This window comes from Heteronotia binoei, chromosome 5 (genome assembly GCF_032191835.1).
Source record: "Heteronotia binoei isolate CCM8104 ecotype False Entrance Well chromosome 5, APGP_CSIRO_Hbin_v1, whole genome shotgun sequence".
In the NCBI taxonomy this organism is placed as follows: domain Eukaryota; kingdom Metazoa; phylum Chordata; class Lepidosauria; order Squamata; family Gekkonidae; genus Heteronotia; species Heteronotia binoei.
In genome coordinates, this window is record NC_083227.1 from 73,981,809 (window position 1) to 73,995,177 (window position 13,369).

General features: G+C 41.2%; 1 protein-coding gene across 2 annotated transcripts in view; it reads right to left on the reverse strand.

Moving 5' to 3' along the window:
* SRGAP3 (SLIT-ROBO Rho GTPase activating protein 3) overlaps positions 1 to 13,369 on the reverse strand; it is a 303,414-nt gene that overhangs the window by 37,149 nt on the left and 252,896 nt on the right. The window contains exons 10-12 of one of the 2 annotated variants that reach the window (XM_060239606.1): positions 12,469 to 12,553; positions 6,215 to 6,242; positions 3,626 to 3,728 (exon numbers count right to left, since the gene is read on the reverse strand). In XM_060239606.1, coding sequence (XP_060095589.1) covers positions 3,626 to 3,728; positions 6,215 to 6,242; positions 12,469 to 12,553 — 216 coding nt within the window. The remainder of the gene's footprint in view (positions 1 to 3,625; positions 3,729 to 6,214; positions 6,243 to 12,468; positions 12,554 to 13,369) is intronic. The other variant, XM_060239607.1, reaches the window with a different exon arrangement.

A 13,369-nucleotide genomic window follows, 5' to 3' on the forward strand; every position in this document is an offset into this window, starting at 1 on the left:
TCCATCATCTGATGATAGATAGATGGCAATCAAAGGGGTGGGGGAACCTAGGCCGCAGCATCAAAATTGAATTCCCTCCACAAGGAGATTTATCACTCCCCATCTATAGTAGTCTTCCACCAGCAGCAGTGTTCCCTCTAAGCCGAGTAAGGGTGAGCTAGCTCACATTTTAGCCTCTGGCTCATTTTTGTCTTAGCTCAGGAAAAATGGCCCCAGAGAAAACTAATTTATGCAGTAGCTCATAACGTTAATGCCAGAAGTTCATGGAGTAGAATTTTTGCTCACAAGACTCCACAGCTTAGAGGGAGTATTGGCCAGCAGATGAAGACTTCTCTTGTTTTCACTAGTATTCCTTTATTGATCCTCCTTCCGGTTTGTTTAAGCTGCTATTTTATGTACATGTACTGTTTAATCTGCTATTTTATGTTCATGTACTGTTTTGAAAGGTGATTTTAATGTCACTGGAACCACTTGTACCTGAAATGTACCGATATGAACATATGAAGCTGCCTTCTACTGAATCAGACCCTTGGTCCATCAAAGTCCGTATTGTCTACTCAGACTGGCAGCGGCTCTCCAGGGTCTCAAGCTGAGGTTTTTCACACCTACTTGCCTGGACCCTATTTAGTTGGAGATGGCAGGGATTGAACCTGGAACCTTCTGCTTACCAAGCAGATGCTCTACCACTGAGCCACCGTCCCTCCCCGATTTTTAATGTCTTTTTAACTGTTCACCAGCTTGAAGGCCCTAACTCTAAAGAAATGCAAGATACTTGCTCTTCTGCATTGTGATGAGGCCTAAGATGGTCATGAGGGCCAAACAACAATGGTGGGCATTGGGAATTTATCACATTTCACATACTTTTAATTCATGCAATTTGGGACTCTGTGGCCTTCATGACAACTATGAGTATCCTAGAAGGTCTTTGTCCCTGTTCAAAAAGCTGCTCATATTCTTAATTTAGTTAAGGTGGTTTCGGTGGAGGAGATTTCAACAATCCCTTTGCCACACACAGACCATTAGCTGGTAAGGTTTAGACTGGCAGGGACTCAGAATAATTTCATGATTCAGGGTAATTAAGACAATGCCCCTTAGTGCATTCTTGATGAACAAGCCTGATGCCACATCAGTTCCTTGGCTGAAGAGCTGGGCAGCTGACATTATCACTCTAAGTTATCCTTTGCCCTGCCATCAAGCTACTGAGTTTACAAAGCTCAGGGCAATTAAGCAGACAGACAACAACTAGTGTGTGTGTGTGTGTGTGTGCATGTGGGGGGGGGGGCGGATTCAGTAAATATATCAAAATACAGCCTTGGGCATATTGTTGTGTCTATTTTATGGCAGTGATGGCAGCACACTTCACCAACACCACTGTGTCTACACAGAGTTGTCCACTGAAATCATTCCAGGTGGCGAGGATTTATTGCATTTGGCCCTGATTATGTCAACCTAGATTGACAACTATCTAACCTTACTTTTTTGCAAACCACTGCAAAAATAACATTGCTCATAATTTGCCACAACTTAAGACTTCACTGCTGTTGCAGATCTGTCCCTTGGTCTCAGAGCACAATCTTAGCACAGATTTTGGGATAGATTTCATTTTTATGAGTCATCTCTCTATATTATTACATCTGAAGTTTTTACTCAGCATTATCATTGTTGCTGCTTTTTATCCTTTTAAAATTATTGTGGGTATTTCTAGTGCTTTGGAGCTTGTTGTCTTTTGTTATTGCTGGTTGTATACAACAGTGGGATGGCTTCTAGTGTCCTGACCCCATTGACGGACCTTCTGATGGCACCTGGGTTTTTTGGCCATTGTGTGACACAGAGTGTTGGACTGGATGGGCCATTGGCCTGATCCAGCATGGCTTCTCTTGTGTTCTTATGTTTTCTTATGTATAGAGCATTAAGGAGCTCCTGTTTCTTATGCCATTTACAGTATGGTGATCTATTTTGTGTGTTTTATTGATCAATACTGTTTTCCCTGATGCCGCAAGCCACCAAAAGCACTGTGATGGAGGACAGGGTTTATTTGTTTTAAATTAAGTATCTACACACTGGTTTTAATTCAAAACAAGCCACTCAGAGCAGCTGGCATGTGGTTCCCTTGTAAGTCTCCAACAGAGGAAGCTTCAAGAGTCATATTGGCTTAGCCATAATAGTTTAACTCCATTATATACCTTCAAGAACATGCTCTGGAATGCTCTGTGTTAGACTATGCAGTGGATTTTAAGACTTTATTCTGCACATTAGTCATGCCAAGTGAAAGCAATAAAAGAAAAAGTCACGGACAGTTGAGTCAAGACTACTAGGGCCATTCATGAAGCAATTTGTTCTTGCACTAGAACAATAATAATTGAAAAACTTAAATGTGATATTGACCTAGGGACTGAGGAAGATTTGTTTTCTTTAAAGCAGTGTAGATTATGGTAAGGAGATATATATCTACATTTTGCCTTAGGCTGAATGTCTGCTGACTAGAGATACTCTTCTAAATGGCACCAATTTCTCAGTCCAATTAATGCCTCCCTCCATTCCTTCAACGTGTTTTATGTTACAGCTTTTCCCAAGTAGCAGTGAGATTAATGAAGCCTCTCCTTTACTACTCAGGACAGTCCCAGATTTTACACATACAAATCATTTTAGGGCTTGGTGGTATGTGAGGGAATGTCATTTTTCTAAATACTTGTAACATCCCCCTCGTCCTCCTTTAGTTGAATTTTTCCAAGACAACTATCTTTGTGTAATTTTATAAACAGCAACAAAACAAAACATGAAATAACTACCCTGTCATTCAGCTGGCCGCAAAGTTAAGCATAAATCAGCACTTATTCCTGCCAGGGGCTATTATGTCTTTTCTCTCCCTGTGGAGGGGGGGAATGGCAAAATGGAATGAGTAACTTAAAAAACAGTGCGTATTCCTGTGCTCAGGGAATGAGAAATGCCTTAACAGAGGACAACATTCCCATCTGGCTTCTCTCTGCCAATTTCCTTCAAAACAAGCAAACTCTCAAGAATTCCCTGTCTGTGGAATAAAAAAATATACAATTTGCTTCTATGAACAGCATCTTTTCTTAAACTGCAAAGAGCCGTATCATGCTGAAAACACCACAGTCTTTTAAGGATTTTTTTAAAAGACTCATATAATACTGTAAATGTCTTTCTATGAGAGGCAGGCATGGTGCTTTTAACCTCTAAGATGGTCGTATAAACAACATCTTATAAAACCACAGCAGTTCGGCCTGCAGTAATAAGATACAGCAGATTGCAATTAGCATGCTGACAGGCATAAAAGGTGTTGTGCTTCCATACAGCTCCACATGGGTCATTACCATTATCTCATCCTTCCCAGTCAGTATGAATACAAGTGAGAAAAACACCAAGTGTGTGGATTAACTCATGTCTCTTGCCGTTGTGGTAAAGAGGGACAGCCACCAAAGCAAAACAAACCCCCAATCTTCACTGAGGCAGAAAGCATACTAACCATGTTAATGGTATGATGTGCAGTGCATGTGAAAGGCCAGGTCCAAGAAAAGAAAACAGGTCAGTGGTTAGAAGGGGGAGGGGAAGCTACCCTTACATTCACCTTGTTCACAGACTCTCACTGTTAGACAGCAAGTACCTTAATGAATGTTTCCATATTGCCGTTAAAGAGTTTATGATTATAGACTGAGAGAGGCCTAGGTCTCCTCATTTTCTGTGGTTTAGGGGGAAGACAGGGGGGCCTAAGAAAAATGGAACAAAAGAAATCAACAAAACATCAATATGAATACAATGGCAGGGCAAGATCTCAAAAGATTGCAAATAAAAACATTGCAGGGAGGGAAAGAAGGCCTCTAGTGCAGGGACTCCAAACCTTATTATTCTGTGTCTGTTATCATTTCATATCTTTCTCAAACATCTGGCATTTGCAATACTGAAGTAAGTAATTCAGGACAGGGTCTCACCCGGATCTAAGAGTGTAATGCCAGCTCCCTGCTCTGAAAGAAAAGGGGACTGTATGGCACAAAGAAGGCTGAGCAGTGACAGTGGGAAAGAGGATAGGTGGGGGGAAAGCAACACCTTCTTGTGGTCTACAGTGTGATCAGGAACTGGGAAGAGCTACAAGGCCAGCAAGAATAACAAAAGGTGTAGGTGGGCAAAAAAATCCATTAGAATCCTGCGGAATAATTCATTCCACTACAACCCCAGGAGAGAGCTCCACAATATCTCAAGCCTACAGGATAGTTAATGAAGTTTGTTGGTGATCCTCCCATAATTCTGCCTACAGGATGGTTAATGGAGTTTGTTGGTTACCCTTCCATAACAGTCTGTGTTAGCCCTGTGGCCTCTAGGATCAGGAGCAACAAATGACAAGAATATACTCACCACAGCCTAAAAGGCCCAGGGTAGCTATAGGCACACAATTGTAATTTAGTTTTTTCTGCCAATGGCCCAACTCCAATGAGGGGCAACTGGGAAGGTCCTTTTTGTATTGGAAGCCAAGAAGGACCTCACAGCCTGCTGTGTGTGCTGAGTCATGCTGTAGTTTAAGACTTATACCTTTCCGAGTTGGAAGAAGTCAATGGGCTTACAAGGTGGTGATTGATTAGAACTGTACTAGTCTCCAATTCAGTAAAGAAAGAGATGTCATCTATTGCAGTATTTGAAAACACTCTTTCAGAAGTTTCTCTGGCAGTATTGTACATTTTAACAAACACTGAAGCAGTACTATAAAAAGATAATTACATGTTTCTATACAATCTGAAGAGAATTTGGCAGCTCTATTGCCCTGCATATCAGAGGCCCACATCCTATTGTTTAAGGATATAGTTGTTGTCTTAAAACCCCAAAACTCATTCCCCCACTCCAGCTGCACTGGCACCAAGAGACTGGCAGGAAGCAGAAACAGTAACAGCACTGTGTCCTCTTTACCAAGATTATATGTCCTCGGGATTTATGGACTTGGGGAAGTCAAAACAGGCAATAAAAAAAGCAGTGACTCAGTTAGGAAGCAACCAAAAGAGGAAGATATCTGTGGGGGGCCTACTGTGACACCTCTGTGATACCTGTTTTAAAAGGCTTAATTAATAGGGGGGGCTTGGGGGGGGGGAGGAATTTGAGAGGAAGTTTGCATCTGTGAGGACACACGGGACTTCCCAACAGAGAAATCACAGTTCACTCTCAAAGTCCTAACTCCCCGAGTTCCTTCAGGTGGTAACCATGACACAGCTGAGGCCTTTTACATTTGTAGCAGGGATGTCCATTTGGAAATGAAATCAAAAGAGCTTAGTGTGGTTGGGTTGGAGGGAAATGGAGAAATAATGCAGTTGAGTTTATTGGATGAAATGGTGGGTTCAATAACTATTACTGAGAAAAGGGGAGGGAAGCAGAAGCATGCAGGAACTCTAAATCTTTATGTCCTCCATAAACATTTTTGTACATAGCTCCCACACTGAAGGACTTGGCCCAACTAATTATGTACAGATAAACGCCTCTCTATCTGTACTTCTCCCTGTTCTGAAGACCCAATATGCCCCCCTCTAATCCCACTCTTAGGTTTTCCTCAACCATTCAGCTACTTAATGAACTTGTGTTCCTCACAACAGTGAGGAACACTACTTAATTAGATTGGGACTCCCAATTTATATCAATATTTCCTTTTCACAGTTTCCTAGGGCCTTATCATCTTTCTGAACTCACCAACCATTAATGTTTCTCTTACTTTGTCCTCCTCTGATTGCTCTCTCTCCATTTCCTTCTTACGATGGGAAGGTTCACCTGGCAACCATCATAGATTTAAGTCCACAAGGAGGTTAACCCTAGCTCATATGTAGTGATTTAATGATTGTTGAAGCTGGAGAAATATTGGAGGTTTGGCGGGGGGAACAGTTATAAACTGATGGGAGAAACTGAACTTCAATATATCCATGGAGCTTCTGCAGTGCATCATGCTGATGCAGCATTTCTCAAGACTTTGGAGCTGAAGCAGCTGAAAATTACACTGCAGCAAAAACATGTTTGGTATCTTTCTATATTTATGCTATATAGACATGAGTGGGCCTCTAATGCAGGCAGCTGCCTTGCATTGCCTCCCCCTGTAATAATTTTACCAATTTTGCCTTGCATAATTTGCATCTTATATTCAAACCTAGCCCTCCAGCAGATATCCACCACTCCCCCTAGAAGGAAAAAAAATCAAGGGATAGGGTTCTTATTTCCATCCACTTACCTGGTTGTCCCACATTCAGCTCTTTCACCTGAGGGAAAGGAGAGGAAAATCACATGTTAATTGCGTCCTTTTATATATATATATGAAAAGGGGCAGAGTTTGGGGGGAGGGTGTTAATGAGCAGAAACAGTTTTAAAATTTCAATATAAGTTAATTGCTTTTGGCAAGTGAGAAACTGCAAGTGCTTGAAGATGCTGCATTTTATTGAAAATTGTAGCCTGTTGCTAGGTTACCCATTTCACATCTCGTCTGCTGAAAGACATCTTGCAAGTCAAGAACCACATCCTGGGCTCTCAGCTTCCTCGATCCAATCAGCCAGCTATTTGGGGACAAAGTCTGAAGACATGGTAGCTTATTTTCTCTTTGCATTATAACCTTTGCAGCCAGCTCCACTGTGACCTTTGTACCCTTCCAACAGTGAAAGTGAAACATGGAATAGTTTCTCAGTTCCCAGGCTCAAGCTTTCAAACTGCTGAAGCTCAAAGGTCTTCCAAAGGCAATGCAAGTTCTGTCTTGGTGGGCAGTCATTTTATGCAGATATAAGCAGCAGGAGGTGGAGAAAGATATTTCAGCTTTAATTTTTTTGATTAATACTGTCCTGGGCATTCTTATGGAAATGTTATCTGCCCTTTGCCTTCGGGGATAAAGTTTGTTAGGAGATTAAAATAAATTATCGAAGATTCATGCAGCTGGTATAAATTGGAGTAGCTTCCACTGTCAATGAAGCTTAGTCAAATCTGCACCAGATGAAGATCTCTCCTTTCCTTATTCCTAGCAGGCAAAAGAAAAAGGAAGGGATATTGAAGAGGTTTGATAAGGACAAGAGTCCTTGGGGAACAAGCAGGAGATTATCCCCTCACCTCAAGGAAGACTACTAATAGCATGTGAATACAGCAGAGTATTTAGCTGCTCAGTTTTTCCTTGGAGATAACCAAGTATCTGATTGTAACTAGGCAGACTCCATTCTTCCCATTAGTATCCTTGGTTCGTTTATGTATTTATAGCATTTGGATTCAATGTAAGTAGCAGGCATATCTATGTTACAAGAGATTTGTTGTTTTTTTAAAGAGCATGTCACTCCACTGACATGCAATTTCTTTGTGTTCTCTGGTTTTCTAGCTTGAAATTATCATATAGTTATACCTTTTTAATTTTTTTCTAGACATAAAAAAGGAAATACTTTGGAGGCTGGCTATGTAATCATGTGTGCAAAGGATATACTTTAAAAATGATTTCTCTTTATGCTTTCTCACTAGTTGTACTCATAAATCTTTATCAGAAGATGTAGAGATAAAATTCTCCCAAGAACAAATGGACTTGCCTTATACCTATAGCACATCACTGGTGCATCTAAACCAGTATTGTTTCTTCTGAACTGTAAAGACCTTCCCAAGTCTTAGAGGCTGGGTCTTTCCTACATCTGCCATCTTGGATGCCAGTGGATTAAACTTGGGGTCTTAGCAAAACTCTCTGGAGAACTTCAGTTCTCATTGAAGAAAAGGTATATTTGACTTTATTACAGTTCAGCACTAACTAGCCTTTTCTTTTCTGATGGCTTCTGCACAGATTATCTGCCCAGATTCGAAGGCTTTTGAGAAGACAGTCCCCCCCCCCACTTCTTTCCCATGGCATCACGGTGCATCTGTGCACCTCTGGGGATTGCCTCAGCTGTTCTCCAATCTTTCTTTAATCTGTTTTGTTCCAAAGTTTTGGGAAAGAGTGCAGCAAGGCCTGGGTGGCTGCTGTGTGCATAGGGAAATTCAGATTAAAACGGTCCATATGGCAGCCATTTTCCTTGACCCTGTCACCATGGGGCTTTTTATTATTTAAAACAATCAGTACTATAATATTATTGGATTGATATACTATTGTAACAATAGGTGTAGCCGGTTCTGTGAATTCTCAGTTTTCTTTTTAAAAAGTAAGTCTCTATTCCCCTCCCTTCCAAAGCTATAGGGGAAAATACACATCTTTGCAACTGAAGGGCATAGAGGCTTATTTTTAAAAATGATGGCTGCAGCCCAGGTAAATAGTCCAGCTCTGGGAGGGGGGGGGTGAGTCCAGGCACAGGCTCACATCCAGACAATGGTCAAGACCCTGGATACTTGGTGTTTCTTGCTAAGCAGACAGCTACTTAATAAAGTATTACAGTTGCAACATGAACTGACTGATCATTTAGGTTTAGAGCTGTCATAATCTGTGAGGCTCATTCTCAGCATTACAATGTCTGAACCACAGGAAGTGTCCAAATGGGTCAGGCTTCAACTGACCGCCAGCCTCACCTCCTCTCAAATGTCAAAAGCTGGAATTTGGAAACAGCTGCTCTCCTCTCTGCCTGGCAGTGCGACAATGATTGATTATACCTAATGAGATCCATACCAATTCTAATATGAAATACAGGCTTAAGATGGGGCATGAGAAAGGCTGCCATTGTCCTGTTATTTCTGTAAATGTTCGGAGGATTACCAGCTCTGTGGCAAAAAATAAGACTTCTGAGAATACTAGAGAACACAACAATTTTCATAATTCTCAATTTGTGTCTTCCAAATGCTGTTCACCTTAAAGAACAACCGGCAAGAAACAAATCGCTGGTTCTAAGGATGAGTCAGGTCTTAAAATTATATGCACTTGGAGCAGCAAAATATCTATGGGACTCAAGCCAACAAAATCTAATTAAACTTTTATATGTTAATATCTGCATTACAAGGGCTGTGGTATTAAAAGTAGATCAAAGCCAGCTGATTCTAAACTTTTAAAAGTGCATTCTCCCTCAGCATATGGCAGTAAAATATGACAATAAATCAAAAGAAACCTCTGCAAATGGGGCATCTCTAAAATGAGGAATATTCCACTATTCTCAAGCAAAATAAAAAATATCTCATGAGCTCCAGTTTAGCTAAGGCTCCAATTTATATTCAGGACAGCACATAAATCATATATTTAACCTTTAGCACCTATGTAAGGTGGACACACTTCCTAAGGTAGGGGTGTAGAACTCATTTGTTTATGAGGGCCAGATCTGACATAAATGACACCTTGGCAGGCAGAGCCATGGCGGGCCAGGCCATGTGTATACCTATTTAAGATTAGGTAGCAGAGATATAAACTTTATATAGGACACAAAGACAATTAAAGATTTTTTTAAAAAAATACCTTAAAGCATGCTTAAAACATTAGCACTCATTGGTCTTAAAGGTGCTTTCTTTGTATTTCTCCCATGGGATCCAGGGAACTGGGCAAAGGAGGTTATGGCTCTTTCCTTCCTTCCCCAGGAGACCAGGAGGGGGAGGAGCCTCAGCCAATAGAAGGAAGAGAGGCTTGGCTCAGTAGCTCTGCTGTGTGATTGAGAGAGCCTGGAAAAGCAAGCTGTTATGCAGAAGGAAGCAAGAGAGATGGAGAAGGAAGCAGATGACAGTCAGTTGCTTGGGGGCTGATAGGAGCCCTCTGGGGGCCTGATTTGGCCCCCAGGCCGCATGTTTGACACCCCTATCCTAAGGCATTTTAAAGAGCCTTCTTGCTTAAAGGAAAGGCATGTGCCTGAAGTCATGGATGACCATGAAAAAAACTTCAAATGAGTTATGCCTGGTGGTGGTGTGAGCAAAGTACAAAGGCTGGCATTTGCCTTTAAAGCCTTTACAGAAATGACTGGTGTAGAAGCTCCAGTTTTCCCCTCCCTATGTCCAACTATCAGAGTTAAAAAAGTTTATTCCCTAAAGGTTCAAAACATCTAATCTGGACAAGAACTTGCAAATTTGGATGTCAAGAGGAACAGCTATAGCAACAGTAGGTTTAGAGGAAAGTTAAATTGTGGCTAAAGTGGGTTTAATTGCTACAGAACATTCATGTATTCTCGAAAAGTTAAGAGGAACCTCATGGGCCATTTGCCCTGAAATCACAGACCATAACAAGACAGCTCTAATTCCTGGCTTTAACATCTGAGAAAGGAGGAAAGAACATTGTCTTTGTTCCTCTAATATCACACCTCTCATGTCAGATGGTTAGGGCTCACCAGCAAATAGCTTCTTTAGAAGTTAATCAAGGAAGGCCCAATGAGGTAGTCCTTCAGGTTGCCTGACATCCATGTATTCTGTTTAAAACATACTCACAAGAAGATCATAACCAAAAGTGTCTCACTGGTTTCTAACACTCTTCTTACTATATATAAAAAAGTCTCTGATCCATTTACATGTGCCTCGAAATTGGCATTATGTATCAATAAGTTTGTCTACTGCCAGGAAGAAAGATATATCTCACACAGATGTTTGTCAACTCACAGCTCTCCTGATAGCCCTTGTTTGTATCCACTGGTGCCAGGGCATGGTGAAGCAGCTGAGGCTAAATGATTTGAGGCAGGACACTGCTGCTATAAAAAGTATAAAAAGATGCTGCTGGTATAAAACTGATGTTCTCAGCCAGGCTTGCCTTCTTCTGGGTCAATGGGAAGAAGACTGCACTGACTTCAGTACTCAGCAGAGATGTGACCATGGATGCAGAAGGTGGGACCTAGATTGCTATTTAAAGATGGCAGAGTAGTAAGAGACTTTAGGCGGATGTCTAATCATTCAGTACTTTTACATGGCATACTTCTTCCATTCTAAGGGCATTTCATTTGGAGGTCACTGAGATAAAAATTCCCAAACATTTTAACATTAAAACACTCATTCAAGATCTGTTTGCCACACATATAAGAAGTGTGATTCAATGTACATAAAAATAGAAAGACCAAAATTTTCTCAGAGGGACATCCCATCTCTGGAACCTTTTCCTTAAGAGGATTATCAGACCCACTCACTCACAGCTTTTACTAAAAGGCACCTTCAGTGTTCCATTTTAGTATACAAGAGTTGTATAAATGGAAAAAAATATAACTGATTTAAAATGTGTTATATAAAGAAACTAAAGCAGAAATCTGACCCAGGCCAATTGGCATACAAGATGATTCTGATGGTATGTGAAGACAGAGTTTGGGGGCTCAATTGGGAAATAAAGAATGGGAAGTTTCTCAGAGGTATGCAGAAGACTCAAGGTGTCCACATGCACAGAGCTCCAGAAAATTTATTCCAGGCTCTGACATCCATGGAATTGAATCCAGACTCTGTAGCTGGGGAAATGTCTTTGTATCAAAGAAGGCAAGCTTCGTGATCTGCACTCCAGATGTTGAGAGCTGGACAGTCATCTGGTGGAGGAGGTAGCAGTCTATGGTACTTTTCTCTAAAAGTCATTATTGGATTTCCTCCCCAACATATATACTCAACAGAGTAAGGCTCAAGACCCTCGTTTTTAATTGTACAGTTCAACATGACAACTACAAAGATGAATGTCAGAGACAGCCTTCTGTAAAGACTAGTTATAAAATTCTTATATGCGAATCCAAAACTGAAGTAAGTTACAGGTTAATGTGCTACCAGTTATGATTCACATTTGTTGCTTCACTTGTAGAAAGAAACTTTACAGAGCTCAACAGTTCAGTCCGTGGTTCTCATGAACCAGTACTTCATTTCTGCCCTTGGCTGTATACATAAAGCTTCTGAATAATATCGTCAATGCATTTATGTCTTAGCATCATTCAAAACCTTGAAGTTATTTGCAAAAAATCTTTTCCTTGGTCAATGTGGGCCACATAAAAAAAAAGCATGCATCTGTGGCCTTCATACTTTCATTTTCTGTTCTACTCAACAAGGTGTTTGTATCTGTTTGCAGGCAATGCAGGGTTAGTGGGGCTCACTGCTAATGCCTCATGCTTTGAGAAACAAAAATCCATGTTGCATAGCATTCAAATGCTATGTTTGAAGAGAGCCAGTTTGGTGTAGTGGTTAAGTGTGTGGACTCTTATCTGGGAGAACCAGGTTTGATTCCCCACTCCTCCACTTGCACCTGCTGGCATGGCCTTGGGTCAGCCATAGCTCTGGCAGAGGTTGTCCTTGAAAGGGCAGCTGCTGTGAGAGTCCTCTCAGCCCCACCCACCTCACAGGGTGTCTGTTGTGGGGGAGGGAGATAAAGGGGATTGTGAGCCGCTCTGAGACTCTTGAGTGGAGAGCAGAATATAAATCCAAAGTCATCGTCGTCTTTTTCAAATGTCAGCCAAAACTGAAGGGATTTTCTATCCATCTTCTGTTAAGCTCAGTGGAAGCAGCCAGTCACAGCTTGCAGCATGAAGAGGAGGCCCATAGCAGGTGAGATTTTTAAAAATCTCACATCTTAAAACATCCTGCAGTGAAAGGCTCAAACTTTGTGTTTAAACACTTGTGACTTACCTTCTCCCAGAGTCTGCTTCAATAAGTCATGTTTCGCCTGCAGCTTGGTAATAAGGTTACTGCCATTCAAATACTCTTTGAATTTCTGAGGGAGAAAAAAAAAAAGACATGCACTCACAGACAAGCATAACAATAGCAAAGATTCAAAAGATTAAAAAATACTTTATAATAGATGCACATTTGGCTTGTGGTGTCACAAATAGTGGCTTTGTGAAATAAAAGCAATGTTGTACACCCTAGCAAACCTCTCTCACACACATACACAAACACACAAAAGCTGGACCAAGGATGCCTTTTTCATAGGAGTGTTTAATTTTTCACAATTTGAGTATCTGATCTTATTAGGCCAGAAACCTTTGTGTTAAGCAATATGCTTGAGGCCAAGACCTGAGATCACAAGCACCACCAAAGACAACAGTTCAAAGAAAGCTTGCTTTTGTCAAGCTTCTGGGAATAGCCTCAATAAGCAAAGAAGCCTTTCCTACAGAAAAGGGCTACTTTTTGTGCAAACAGTAATAAAGCAGAAGAGAATTCCCACTGCATGCGGTCTGCTGGCTTGGCTGATCAGAAGCTTCTGTTGCGCTAGTGGAATTGTTCTGACTGTGGGTTTTATTTTCAGATTGCCTCACCCGAAAAAATAGCACCCTGGAGACAAATAATTTCACAGATGCAAGGAGCTGAGGTGGAAGATGGAGAGAAAAGGGGGTTGGGAATAGGGAAGCACAAAGACTCAAAGTGAACCTTGACACTTTGAAAAACAAATCACAGAAAGCCTTCTGAATTAACCAGTAATATCTTCTGTGTTTGAGGAGGTCAAGACCTGACTTGTGAATCAGCAAGTCCCAAATTCAACTGTCACAACTGCCAAAACTATCTAGCAAACTATAGGTAAGCCACTGTC